This window comes from Danio rerio, chromosome 11, assembly GCF_049306965.1.
Source record: "Danio rerio strain Tuebingen ecotype United States chromosome 11, GRCz12tu, whole genome shotgun sequence".
Lineage (NCBI taxonomy): Eukaryota > Metazoa > Chordata > Actinopteri > Cypriniformes > Danionidae > Danio > Danio rerio.
In genome coordinates, this window is record NC_133186.1 from 21,723,962 (window position 1) to 21,738,788 (window position 14,827).

General features: G+C 38.5%; 1 protein-coding gene across 4 annotated transcripts in view; it reads right to left on the minus strand.

The window, feature by feature from the left end:
- Positions 1-581: 581 nt before the first annotated feature.
- The window catches only part of synpra (synaptoporin a), a 68,690-nt gene continuing 54,444 nt past the window's right edge, over positions 582-14,827 (minus strand). For all 4 annotated transcript variants that reach the window (XM_681491.10, XM_073916662.1, XM_021479802.3 and 1 more), the window contains 2 exons: positions 11,585-11,776; positions 582-4,111 (listed from right to left, as the gene is read on the minus strand). In XM_681491.10, the coding sequence (XP_686583.4) occupies positions 3,845-4,111; positions 11,585-11,776 (459 nt within the window). In that variant the 3' untranslated portion in view covers positions 582-3,844. The remainder of the gene's footprint in view (positions 4,112-11,584; positions 11,777-14,827) is intronic.

The window sequence follows — 14,827 nt, forward strand, 5'->3', positions numbered from 1 at the left end:
TCACAGCTAAAGAATGCTTTTTGAGCAATTTAAGAGCAGAAACTGCTCAGGAATAATAAAGTAAGGGGTTGGAGGGGAGCACGACATGAGGATTAAACAAAAGACCTGTGAGAGCTTATATTCATAAGGTTAAACATTTTAATGATAAAGTCACTGTATATAAGAATTTATATATAATGTACTTTAAAATAATTTAAATATCCAGACATAAACGTGAGATTTGTATTTACCTATAGATTTGTATATAAATTGAATATTTTTACTTGAGCATTAAATATCTAGTTTTAGGTAATATGCAAATATTTCTCAACGTAGGTTCACTTTTGAATGTCAATTTCCCTATAGACCCAAAAACTTGGCTTAAATAAAAACATGAACTGTCATGACAAATGTTACGTAAGCGAGGTCTTGTACACTGCACCTTCTGCTCCCGATTAACAGATCTGATTACTGCCTTATTTACCTTAATGGCAGTCAGACAGTCATCAAATTCCTCTGCACAATTCCGGCATTGTTTGCTGAAACAGCAGATTTATTGTTGTGGACTGAAGATTCATCAACACAATGAGTTCAGCCTAGAGGAATGTACAATATCTTTATTGGCTTCACACAAAATGCATCAAAGCATTCACACCCACTGATCAAAAATGCATACACTTAACATATCAAGACAGAAACCCGTTCACATTGAAATGCAACAGCAATCAGAACAAGAACATTACCAGTTTTTTGTCTCATTTTATAGTCTTTGTAGTTAATAAAGCCTCATGCGTTTATAAAGGATCAGACGAGGAGCAAGCGAACACAAGCAAAGAAATGATGCGTTGATTGTATTTCAATCACTTTGTGATCATAATAAAGGTCACAGAATAGACAATATGACCAACATAGACTCATTCTAAAAATGTACCCCTACATACATTTCTGGAGATTGCGAATTAGGTAGCCAGAAGTACTTCTGGCTGCATTTCGGCAGTAAAATGAACCATATGGTGCGGTACGACACTGTTCCTTTTTTCACGATTACCAGCTGACTGCTAGCCTCCATATGGATGGCTTTTCGGCTGTTACCAGTTTGTCCAGTAGCTTGCCATGTACATCGGCAGACTTGAGACGCAGAAAGGAGTTGACTGTAATGATGGGAATCGAATCTGGTGAAGAACGGTTCCAAAAAGCGAATGTGAGAATGTGGAAAAATCTGAAAACGTGGTAAAAATCAGGCGAGGGCTTTTCTTTTTCTGAATGTTTTTTTAAAACTATTTTTTGGGTTTAGGGAAGTGGGTGACAAGGACAATTGATGCTTGGTTGGCTTTAGGCAGGGGTTTAGGAGTCGAGAACGAAAGTGAAGAGGCCGGGGGGATGGGTAGGGGGATGGCAAATTGCTGAAGAATGTGGACGAAAGTGAAGAGGGTTGGAGAGTTGCGGAAGAAAGTTAAGAGCGGGGGTGTGTGTGTGGAGGGGGATTGGTAAAATAAGGGGCCGGATCGGATTTCAGAGGTGCTTGTTCTGGCACAAATTAAGCCCTAAGTTTAGGGAAGGTTTAGGGAGAGAGGTGGGTGGGTCAGTCTATCGGTCATTCATTCAGTCAGTCGACAGCGGCCTCTAGTGGATTTACGTGAGAACAGCAGGTGTGAATGGCACTCGCAAGAGAAATTTGAGATCTGAAAAAGAGTACACAGCAGCCTCTGGTGAATTTGTGAAAACAAAAACTGAAAAAAAAAAAAACATACCTCCTGGGACGTATCTGGCTTTCTCCAGAAATGTATATAGTGGTGTGTTTTCAGAATGAGCCTGGGTTGCATATGACCCTGATATAGTGAGGAGAAAATTTATGTACAAACTCAAACTGGGTTAATAATATGGCACAACTTCATGCAGCTCATTAATACAGTGCAAACATTTAAGAGCCATATAAATGCAGAAACACAAAAGTGCAAACACCAAACCAACAACCACTGGCATGACATTATTCAGGTGGAGAAGAAATCCAAAAATATGCAGATTAACAGTAATCTAACATCTATACTGACAAATGAAAACTTAAAAGTCTGTCAAATACTGTAAATTACAAATGCATCACCTTCTCTACACTATAAAAAAAGTGCTGGGTTAATTTTTTTGTACCTCAAATCTGGATAAACATAGATTAATTATAAAATATAGATAACATTTTTAACTTAAATATTTAACCCATATTTTGTGGTCCCATTTAACTCATGTTTTGTTGTCCATATGTGACCCTGGACCACAAAACTAGTCATGTGTCATTTTTTCATACATCACCTGAAACTACATTATTCTTTGTAAAGTTTTGTTCAAATTTAATTTGTTCCGAGATACAATTATATGAAAATCTGGAATATGATAGTAAACAAAAAATCTAAATATTGAAGAAATTGCCTTTAAACATGTCTAAATTAACTGCTTAAACAATGCATGTCACTAATCGAGTTTTGAAATATTTACAGAATGCCTTCATTAAGCATGATCTTTACTTAATATTCTAATGATTTTTGGCATAAAAAGCAACGTTTTTCACTCATCCAGTGTATTTGGGTTATTCCCAAATATTTACCCATGCAAAACATCCAGAGTCACATTTTCCACAAATTTGGTATATTTCAACCTAGCACTTTTTAGCGTGTAGGTGATCACCATTAAGACAAGTACACTTAAAAGTCAACATGATATCATAACATATCCCATATACTTCCTGAAAGAGTTAGTTCAGCCCAGAACATTTTGTTATCGTTAATAAACCTCATGTCATATCAAACCCATGAGATGAGTTTACATGACAGAGACGTACTATAAACTATAACGTTTTTCCTTTGTGTTTTTGAAAAGTGTTCACTTGAAGACAATAACAAATCATTTTGAAAGATTTTGAAATCTTTTTTTCAAATGTTTTAAAAGTAGTTTTTTTGCATTGGTGTGTAAAATGAATAAAAAAAATCTATTTAGTTGTAAATGCAGTCATATAAATGAGTCCTTTTATATTTTTTACATAAGTTTTTGATTGCTTGGTTCATCTAGATTTATTTTTAGACTTTTTGAGGGATATTAATGGAGAGACCAAAGCCTTTCTATTCTGAAGATGAACAAAAGTCTTAAGGTTTTGTAATTTTGCAAGGAATAATAATTGATTTTAATTTTGATGCAAACTCTTTAATGTTTCTGCTCTTATTGTGGACTATTCAACTGTGAATGTTATCCCCCCCAAAAAAGTCTTAGTGACCTTTTGATAAAATTTTAATAAATTGCCTTGCTTTCTCCCATATCGATGCATGGTGTTGTTAATCGATGGATAAATCATTTCAGCAAAGTTCATATCAGTTATGGCCACCCTATGTCAAATATGAAGGAAGTTATATTCATTCATGTTCCTTTAAAAGCATCTATGAAGCATTTGATGATATGTAATATTATAAGGTTTTGCAAAAGAGTCGATTAAGTTTGAAATGAAGCAGAAATACTTAGATCACAAATGGGCTCTAAAAAATACATGGTCATAGTGACACAACACAAACATTAAGACACCCATTTAAATTAATGGATTTCCCATGTGAGCGAGTCTAAAGTATGGATGTAATGAGATTTGCAGAGTAAACAGTGATTTTTCCATAACATTTACAGACAGGTAAAGTCAAAAAACATACAATACATCAAAAGATCCCTGTCATTAATTTTTAAAAACATATTAGTAGCCTGGACAAACAAGTCTGGGTTTACCTAGAATCAGAAATCTGTTTACTAAACTCTTCCACTTTCTCTTGTGCTCAATGTCGAATTTGCCCTTAGAAATGGGTCCCCTGTGTTGGGGATAGTGATGAGGCTGATGGGGTTACTGGTTGGTGTAGGAAATGGGCCCACTTGAGGAATAATTGCCCACCTGACTGTACTCTGACTGGGCGAAGTCCCCTGTTCCAGTGAAAGTGGCTCCAGATTGATCAAAGCTGCCCTGGTTGTAGACCTGCTGGTTGAAGGCCGTGGTTTGTTTTTCTAAGGACGAGGCTGGATATCTTGCTGCGCCTCCCTTGTGCCATCCGGTCTCTTTAAACACAAACCAGATGTTTCCAGCCCACAGCACGAAGTTCAGATAGCCGAATACCTGTGGGGGGAAAACAAACATTCTTTGATTAATTTAAGAGATATGTATAGTTCTATGCTTAAGGCATTTAAAGGGCATCTGATGAAAATCATCTTTTGTAAGCTGTTTGGACAGAACTGTGTGTAAGAATAGTGTGTCCACAGTCATACTGGGTGATAAAAACACAATAAGTCTCTTTTTAAAAATTTTCTGATGTTAAAATAGGATCCAAATCCATCCCATGTTCCAACCCAGACTCATTCTGAAAACGTAGTCCCGTGGACGTTTCTGGAGACCGCAAATTATGGAGCCGGAGGTACGTATGGCTGCATTTCATTTTCTAAGCGGATGCTACGGCACGTTCCTTTTCTCGCTTACTAGCTAACAGCTTACCTCCGTGTGGAGGGCTTTTCCACCGCAACCAGTTTGTCCAGTTAACTCATCATGTACGTCGGCGGAATTGAGACACAGAGAGAAGCTGACAATGACAACGATGACGACCGGGTTTAAGTCCGGGGAAGAGCGGTTCCAGAACTCAGGTAAGACAAAAACAGATTCCAAAAAATAAAGTGAACAAGTTCATAACAGGGTGAGAATGTGGTAAAATCAAAAAACAAGGTAAAAATCAGATGAGGGCTTTTCTTTTTCTGCACGGCTTTTGTAAATTGTTGGTTGGGTTTAGGGAAGAAAGCGGGTGGGTGGGTCAATCGGTAAAATTGCTTGGGGTAAAGGAAGGAGGGTGGGTCAGTTGATTGGTCGGTCGCCCAGTCATTCATTCAGTCAGTCAGACAGACGGTCGTTCGACAGTGGCCTCTGGTGGGTTCAAGCGAGAACAGCGTAGGCGCAAACGGCACTCGCGAGAGACATTTGAGATACGAAAAACGCAAACAGCGGCCTCTTGTGGATTCGCGAAAACAAAAACTGCAAAAATATGTACCTCCCGGGACGTATTTCGCAATCTCTAGATCTCCACGGGACTACGCTTTCAGAATGAGCCTGGATTGCCATTTTGAGGCTGACCGCAACGTGACATAGGAGTGTGGTTTCCTCACCCATCAAATTGATTGACAAACGCGTATTAACATGTCTTTGTAGTAACGTGTATAATCTTATCCACAAGACAGAACTTGCACAAAGCAACTGGGATTAAAAGATCTATTCAACTCTCGGTGATCATCTACACCTCACAAATAAGATTTACAAATTTAACACATTTTTAAAACATGTGCATGTTTGTAATAAATACAGTAATATTGCTGTAATTCATCACCACAGCCGCATAGTGTCAGTTCCAGTCCAGGGGCCTCATGTATCAACGCTGCGTACGCACAAAAACTTTGCGTACGCCAGGTTTCACGCTCAGAATCGCTCACGTTTGGATTTACTAACAATGAACTGAACGTGGGAATTTGCGCAGGTTCACGGCAGCTTTCTGGCAGGCGTACGCACATTTTTTGTGCGTGTCTGTTTTATTTCCATTGGCGACTCCTAGAGGCAGTTGTGTTAAATTCTTCTCTACAAAGTGTCTGATCCTTGCAATGGGGTCTGTATGAGACGGGTTCATATAGTAGGTATGTAAGATTTCCATACCATACAGTTGACCAGCTAAACATTAAAGCACAATTTGCAGCGGTCGCCTGTTTTCCCAATGTAATCTGAGCTATCTACTGCACGCACATTGCTATAAAGACACTATGTGAAGATAAATTTGCATGCGTGAATCAGAAACATTTCCATTCAATAAATGTGCAAATAAAATATGATGCACAAACTTATTGATGATTCCTACTTGTCTTTCTCGTGATAAATAGTGGGCAAAATCTGATATGTAGCGGGGAAAAAAAAGAAGAAGGAATTCATCAGACGCTGGATTCGAGCCGAGTTTATGCTCGAACGTGTCAGAACATGACCATATGCTTCTTATGAGGTGCGCCACTAAGACTGCAAAGGGTACTACAACATTTTACAGATATAAACCACACTATTTCTTTTTTAAATGCATTCAGTGCGATGTTCAGACCCAACTGTGTTAACCGTATCAGCTAAACTCTCCCACTCTATTTTTTTTCTTTTGTTGTTAATTCCGCCGAACAAACTTGCAAATAACACCGCTTTTCTCCGGTCTACCTCCGAAAGCAGCACCTCCATTTCACATTCTGTTCAAAGTTTCTCTTTTTGCTTGCTTTTGCCATTGCTTTTTCGTTGGGTTTTGACATTAGCATAGTCATTAGCATATTCATACGGGGGAGGAGGCAGGGAGGGGTTTTGTGCTCGTGCATGTTGCGCTCAGTTTCACGTTCATTCAGATGTACAAAAGAATATGCGTGAGATTCGGCGTACGCAGTGTTTCATACATCTGAATTTTTTTCTGCGTACGCACATTTACAGCTTTGTGCGTACGCAATGTTTTAGTAAGATTTCCACGCAAGTCTTCGTACATGAGGCCCCAGGACATTAAATTAGGTTTATTTTATACATTAACGTAAGGTATGTCCATACAGCAGCGGCAATTTCATGTATTCTGTCACATTTGCTGTGCAAAAACAGTGCAAAGCTAAATGCGTGTGTGCAACTTTAGAACAACATTGTGTGTGAGTCATCGTTGCAGAAAGGCTTGAGTTAACTCAACAACAAATATATCAAATAACGGGAAAGTTCTTACTGTATTAAAGGATGTGTGCTTCATTATTGTCTGTCACTATGCTGTTTATACATGAGGGGAACATGCATCAGAGCAATACAGACAGATCTCCGTGGCTCTGACACGTATGTGAGAACAGTGGGCGGGGGGAACCAGCTCATTTGCATTAAACGCACAGGCAACAAAAACAGCTACAATGCCATAACAGCTCAAATTTCCCAGATTTGAAAAAGGTTTAATAAATAAACTGATGGCTTTTCTGAGCTGAAACTTTACACACATTCTGGAGACACAAAAGATTTATATTAAATCTTGAAAAAAATGGTAAAATAGGTGCCGGTGCCCTTTAAATAAAAATGGAAAACTTTGGCAATTGTTGAACCTAAATTTACAATATTAATGTTAAAGCAATTTCTATTCAAACACATCTGTTAATTAGCCTTTTTGAAAAAATAAAAGTAGTTTGACAAAATAAACGTTTATTGAAATAAAATGAATTCACATTCCCATAGTTGCCAGGTCAACATTTCTCATTTTTATTTAGTTTAGCTTGATGTATTAAAATGACTTAAAGAGCCCATATTATGGGTTTTTGAAAATTCCCCTCCATGTAGTGTGTAACACAGCTCTAAGTGAAGTGAAGTATCCAGCTAAGGCTTAAATCTGTAAGAATACAGTGTTTAAAACGGTTGATTCATCTATAAAAGAGTCGACTCATAGTGCTTCGAACGAGTCGCCTTGATACCGACTCATTAGGTGTTTCGCCATGACGTACGAACGAAACCAAGTTATTCACGTGCACGCGCAAACCCGGGAGATTTCAAACCTGAGGCCCCGCCCTCTGACGCAGTAACCCAGACACACACACACACACACAAACACACGCACACCCACAAACACACGCACACAAACATGCCGGTCGATTGAAGTAACACTGCAGATGGACATTATATTGAGTCTCTACCCAAAGATGAAACATCAGCATTATAGCCAAGCAGTTGGAAACTTCTGGAAGCTACATGCTACAAAGAATACTTCATCTGAGTTTGTTAAAGGAAGGATCAGTAAAGAGCAACTGATGGACGTCAGGATGGGTTTCTTCCATTTCTCAAGTGTAAGTACGTGCGATTAAAGTTGTTGCCTCGTTGACTCTAGCTTGCAAATGTATTTAGTTGTGATTTGTTACTTGTAACCGCGTGTACTGTATCAGGTTAACTGGATATATTATCTTATCGCGTGCAAAGTCACGTTAAAAACGCGACGCGTGCTGTTTGTTTATGGAGCTCCGTGCTAGAGTTCTGCTCCCGCGATTTATTCGGAAATGTATTCCCGCGCCGCAGAAATCTGGCGCGGGGACAGCCGCGGGAATAAATTTCCGAATAAATCGCGGGAGCGGTCGGTAACGGGTTTAATTTGGGACGGGAGCGGGCTGTCTAGCAATATCACGGATATTGCTATGCGAATTAGAAAGAGAGTCTGCGTGGTGCTTGTGTGTGTGTTAGTGCGCACGCGCGCGTATGAGAGAGAGAGAGAGAGAGAGAGAGAGAGAGAGCGAGCGAACGAACGAACGAACGAACGAGCTTTGTGCTGTGTGTGTGTGTTTATACTTGGCTGTCTGGACTGTATACTGGGTGATTTTTGGTTGTGTTCTCCGCTCTAGCGGGACCGGGCGCGGCGGGCAGAAAACGGAGCGGGTTCTCAGGCTAAAACCTGGCGGGTGCGGGCGGAAGCGGGAGCGTTGTCATCCGGAGGTGTGTGTGTGTTTTTGTGTGTGTGTGGTATGGCGAGTACACGACTGTCTCCTTCGTTCGGTTATCCGTGGCACTATCCACTCGCCATAGTGTGGCAGCTAAACTCCACGCCTACACTATCGAGCGTGTATGAACTGTGATTACTTTTTAAATTGCTGATTAGCTATTGGCCATTTCCCTCTCTGACTGAAGGCAGTCGACCAATCACGACAGACTGTCATCGGTCCAATCAGCGCAGATTAGCTCCGCGCTAAGGAGGGGTTTGGGAACAAATGAATCACTGGACGATTCATACAGGAGTCGCTGGGATAATTAGCTAAAAATAAATGCAGATTATAAGACCATGAAAGTGTTTTTTGACCTTGCATGCATATTAGACTGTTGTTGGAGACCCTTACAACCAGGATATGACCCTATTTCATGTATAATATGGGCTCTTTAAACTAAAATAAAATCAGTATAACTATATGGACACATTTAAAACTAAAAAGTGTCAGATTAAAATTAAAAGTGAAAAATAAAAATAAAACACAAATGAAAATGCAACAAAATAACGTAGCTCCAGGTTATTGTTGTTTTAGAAATGGTATGTAAAAATTTTACAGTCTCTTACTTGTACACTTTTAAGGAGGTATGTAATAAACACATGAAAAATATGTCAATTGAGCAGAATGTTGATGTCAGAGTTTTTTAGTATTATAGAAATACTATTGTGAATTTTAATAATAGTTTAATAGTTTCTTCATTTATTTACTAATTAATTAGTAAATTTCTTGTGTCCTTCTGTCCTTTTTATTGCATTTGTTGTAAACAAAGTCCTCTGCATAACATTATTTAGTCAATTAATTAACAGTAACTAACAATAAACAAGGGCAAAGCAGTGGCGCAGTAGGTAGTGCTGTCGCCTCACAGCAAGAAGGTCACTGGGTCGGTGGTTAGAACCTCGGCTCAGTTGGCGTTTCTGTGTGGAGTTTGCATGTTCTCCCTGCCTTCGCGTGGGTTTCCTCCGGGTGCTCCGGTTTCCCCCACAGTCCAAAGACATGTGGTACAGGTGAATTGGGTAGGCTAAATTGTTTGTAGCATATGTGTGTATGTGTGAATGTTTCCCAGAGATGGGTTGCGGCTGGAATGGTATCTGCTGTGTAAAAACATGCTGGATAAGTTGGCGGTTCATTCCGCTGTGGCGACCCTGAATTAATAAAGGGACTAAGCCGACAAGAAAATGAATGAATGAATAACAATAAACAATACATTTGTTACAGTACTGCTGACAGTTAATAAACAACAATTAAAATAAACCACAACAAATAAACAACAGTTCATTGTTCACATTACTAAAATAATCTATTAATGCTGGAATGTTCATTTAAACTAGGATTATAACTTTTTTAAGTTAATTTTTATTTTATTTATAGCATATATATATAGTGGTACTTAAAGGGGTAGTCCAGAATGTACTTTAAGGCTCGGTTGTGTTTATAAGATGCAAAGCAATGTGTGCTCATGTTTCAGTTGAAGGAAATCGCGTTATTTTTTCATAAATCTCACTTTGATTATACACAGCTACTCAGCTTACATGAAAACAACCGTCAAATTTCCTAGTTCTTCAGAAAGGCCTGCCCTTAAGTGACTCTGATTGGTCATCGTCATAATGTGCTGCTATTTGCGCATCAACTCCACGTCACGCCCGTAAAAGCACGCGCTTTTCTGCTGTGTAAACAATCAGTCAACCTCCTGCCTGCTCTAAAATAAAATCTGACAAGTGTCTGTAATGAGTGAAAATGGCGTGCGGCTCCTTTAAGAGCGTTTGCGTATGCGTCTATGTGTTAGTGTGGTGTTAATGTTGTGTGCTTCTATGTGTGTGTGAATGTGTGAACTTTCTTTAGCAAGCGCATGTGCACGGGAATTTCTTTTTCTCTGATGCTCGGATTAAGTTATTTTCAGTAATATATCGTGACAGAAGAATAAAGCACAAGATGTGGGATGCGACCTGTGTGAGCCTTGATTTATTATTCTGCTGCTACCACGAGTCAGGTAAGCTAACCTGTATTTTTTTTAAACTCTATGCGTTACATGACGTCTTTCACGTGTATCCGGAATATGCAGGTGTAAGTAATATGAATCATCCACATATCTTTTGCGACTTGATTATCTGAGATGTGAAACGCATGGAAAAGCTGCCTGAAGACAATCAATGCAATCACACGCGCACACACATAAGAGACACAAACGTGCTGGTGGAGTCTGTGTGTTTACAGCAGTTTGACTGATAAATATGGATTTGTAGCTAAATCATTTGCCCGTAAAGCAGCATTTCGCACTGTTTACAGCGTTGCTACAGTATACCGTTAACGCTAGACACTGTACATGTCACAATCAATTTTAATTAATAAAAACACTTACTGGTTGTAGTTCACAGCTTCTGCTTTGAGGAGATTTTAGCTGAATCAAGCACTGAACTGGGAGAGATTCTGGAGCTGTTTTGTCAAATCATGCTTGCTGTGTATTGTATAATTCTCTGGAACATAATTAATATTAAACTTAAAGCACTTCTGTCTTTGTGTCGTGTCCTTTAGAAGCCCAAATACAGAAACAGACGAAGCTCTGAGGAAAATGCGTTTAGACGCATTTTTAGCTTCATATCTGCTATAACGTTACAGTGCCTCTGGCCACGGCTCTTACCTGCTCAGTTTGGATGCGCAGTAATGAACATTTGTGATCTCAGAGGGGGCGGAAGTATTTTTTGTAGTCCCCAAAATTCGTTCATTGTAGGCTTTGCTAAGCTAACTCTGTAAAACCCAAGGTCTACCTTTGCATTGAACTTAGAACTTTTTACATTAAGAGATGTTGTTTATGTTCACACAGCTACATTACACATCAACTAAAGTTTAAAATATGATATTATAGTGGACCACCCCTGTAGCCTAATTTTACAGGATTTTAAATGACTTAAATGCAGTGGTGGACTTGGACTTTAATTTTAAATGAACTGGATGCACTTGTAATCAGACTTAAAAATGATTCTGACATTTGGACTCAAAAACACAAATACAGCTGATAAATGTGGCTAGAATGGTGAAATCTTTATATGTCATTTCTTACCACAGATGTGTTGAGGCCAGACCATCGTGGTCCGTACAATGAGCTGCACTTGTTGGTCTGAACTTTACAAGCAGACACAAGCAGAACCACCTCATCCGGATCAGTGGCCGCCTTCACATCCGAAAGACCTTTAGCCCAGGCAGAGGAACTCACTAGCCACATAAAGGAGAAGACCACCGTCACTATGAAGTCCTGGAGAACATAAAGAATACATGGTACATGTAAGTTATGTAAATGTAAAGAAAACAATTGTGTTTCTTAGTAATTTATAAAACAAGTGTAAATGGTTGCCAGCACTTAAAAAGTTTGTAATTTCTCCTCTTTATTTATTGTGAAAAAATCATGCTTGGTCCAGTATTTCATTAAAAAAAGCTATTATGCCAATCACTACAGTAGTATTCTTTCATGCAAAAAAAGAAGGATTAAATGTAACATATTAATAAAAAAATAAAAGCCTAATTAATGGTAGCCAATCTGGACTATTTTGAAGAACAAAATGACCATCCTATCACAAATCTATATGGATTTTACTTGCAGTGAGTGTAGGACATAGGCTAGAAAGCCCATTAACCTGAAAATACACTTCCCAGCCACTTTATTAGGTACACAAGTAAGTACAGTGTTGGACCTCCTTTTGCCTTCAGAACTGCCTTAATCCTCTGTGGCATAGATTCATCAAGATACTGAAAATATTCCTCAGAGATTTTCTCCATATTTAATCCAAATTGACATGATAACATCACGCAGTTGCTGCAAATTTGTCGGCTGCACATCAATGCAGCGAATCTCCCGTTCCAACACATCTCAAAGGTGCACTATTGGATTGAGACCTGGTGACTGTGAACAGAATTTGAGTACAGTGAACTCATTGTCATGTTCAAGAATCCAATCTGAAATGATTCATGCTTTATGACATGGTGCATTATCCTGCTGGAAGTAGCCATCAAAAGATGGTTCCACTGTGGTCATAAAGGAATAGACATGGTCAGCAACAATACTCAGGTAGCAGTGTTGGGAGTAATAAGTTACAAAAGTAATGTATTACAGTAACATATTACATTTTCCAATATCGCAGTAGTGTTAGGTATTACTAATACATTTTCAGTAATATTTTACTCCGTACATGTTCAGTAATGCTTGTGTTACAACAAACTTTTCCCCAGAAAGACATTAACAAATTAAAATACAGCAGTTCTATTTCCTGTTTGTGGTTAGTGAACATACGTGAGTGTTGTCATTAATCTCCCTCTGGCTATTGGAACGTTTTACTTTGAATGCGGAATGATTTCAGCCTCTGAGCTTGAGGTCCGAGGCTATTGGCTCAGCTATTGGCTCATCTCTAATCTTAAAAATGTAATATGTAAGTCTATTTTAGTATTTTGGTTATTGTTAATAAATAGTGCACCAATATAAATCATATAAAAAAGCATAAATAGAAGAGGGAACACAAGACACAAATTGTTAGACTGCATATAATCTCACTGAGCGAGCAGTGTACTGAGAGTGCGCAGGAAAATTTGCGCATGAGCAGTGCATATTTGAGAGAGTGTGAGAAAATTTGAGTTCAAGTAGCGTTTATTTGAGAGCTCACAAGCAGTTTTGTCCACAAACAGAGGAAATCAGTGCACAAGCATAATATTGAAAAAGCTGTTCATCATGCTCACTTTGTGCATGACAGTTTTGGGTTGTAAGCTCTTGAATTCAAAGTAAATAGAATAATGGCAACAATTAGAAAAAAAAAATCTGTATCTTGTCATGGCATTGGAGTTTTATATAGTCCTGTTGTGTCTAATATGAATATAGTCAAGCTATTCACAGATATTGCCAGATAATCACTTTACCTCTACCATACTTTTAACAGACTTAGATCATTTGTGATTCTGGCTGTCATCCTTTCTTGCATTGTCTTGAGCCTTCACGTTGCCAATTATATACTATAATGTTAGTAGCCTGGATAGGTCAAAGTCATTCTGCTACATCATATCGCTTTCTACTTGATGTAAAATGCTCTGCAGTACATTTTGTCATTTTAGAATGTTATGTTCTAAATCTGTAGTTATTTTGGTAAAATTAACTAAAAGTAATATAACAGTCATGTAACAAATTACAATTCTGAGACAGTAATATTGTAATGTAAGGGATTACTTTTAAATAACAGTAGCAAGTAATCTGTAATGTATTACAGTTTGGAAGTAACTTGCACAACACTGTCAGGTAGTCTGTGGCCTGGACACGATGCTCAATTGGTACTAATGGGCCCAAAGTTTGCTAAGGCAATATCCCCCACACCATTACACCACTACTAGCAGCCTGAACTGTTGATACAAGTCAGGATGGATCCATGCTTTCATGTTGTTGATGCCAAATTCTGACCCTACCATTTGAATGTCGCAGCAGAAATAGAGACTCATCAGACTATGTAAACGTTTTTCCAATCTTCTACTGTCCCATTTTGGTGAGCCTGTGTGAATTGTAGCTTCAGATTCTTGTTCTTAGCTGACAGGAGTGGCACTCAGTTTAATCTTCTGCTGATGTAGCCCATCTGCTTCAAGGTTTGATGTGTTGTGCGCTCAGAGATGCTCTTCTGCTTACCTCGGTTTTAACAAGTGGTTATTTGAGCTATTGTTGCCTTTCTATCAGCTCGAAACAGTCTGGCAATTCTTCTCTGACCTCTGGCATCAACAAGGCAATTGTGCCCACAGAACTGTCGCTCACTGGATATTTAGTCTTTTTTGGACCATTCTGTGTAAACCCTAGAGATGGTTGTGTGTGAAAAAAACAGTATCTCAGCAGTTTCTGAAATACTCAGACAAGCCTGTCTGGCACCATCAACCATTCCACATTCAAAGTCACCTTTCTTCCCCATTCCGATGCTCAGTTTAAACTGCAGCAGATTGTCTTGACCATGTCTACATGCCTACATGCATTTTGTTGCCGATGATTGGCTGATTTGAAATTTGTGTTAACGAGTAGTTGGAAAGGTGTACCTAATAAAGTGGCTGGTGAGTGTAAATTGGACATGAAAGTAATTTATTACATAATTTACAAACAGTAAGATAAAATTAATTTTAGATTAACTGGATTTTTTTAGGTGAACTGTTTCTTCAAACTAAATTAATATGGTTTACATATTAGGATGATTCATCAGAAGTACATTTAACATAAAGTAATTCCTGTGTTTATTTATTTACTGTTTATTTATTATTTCAACATAGTGTGAACATCCTAACTAAGTAAACTGAC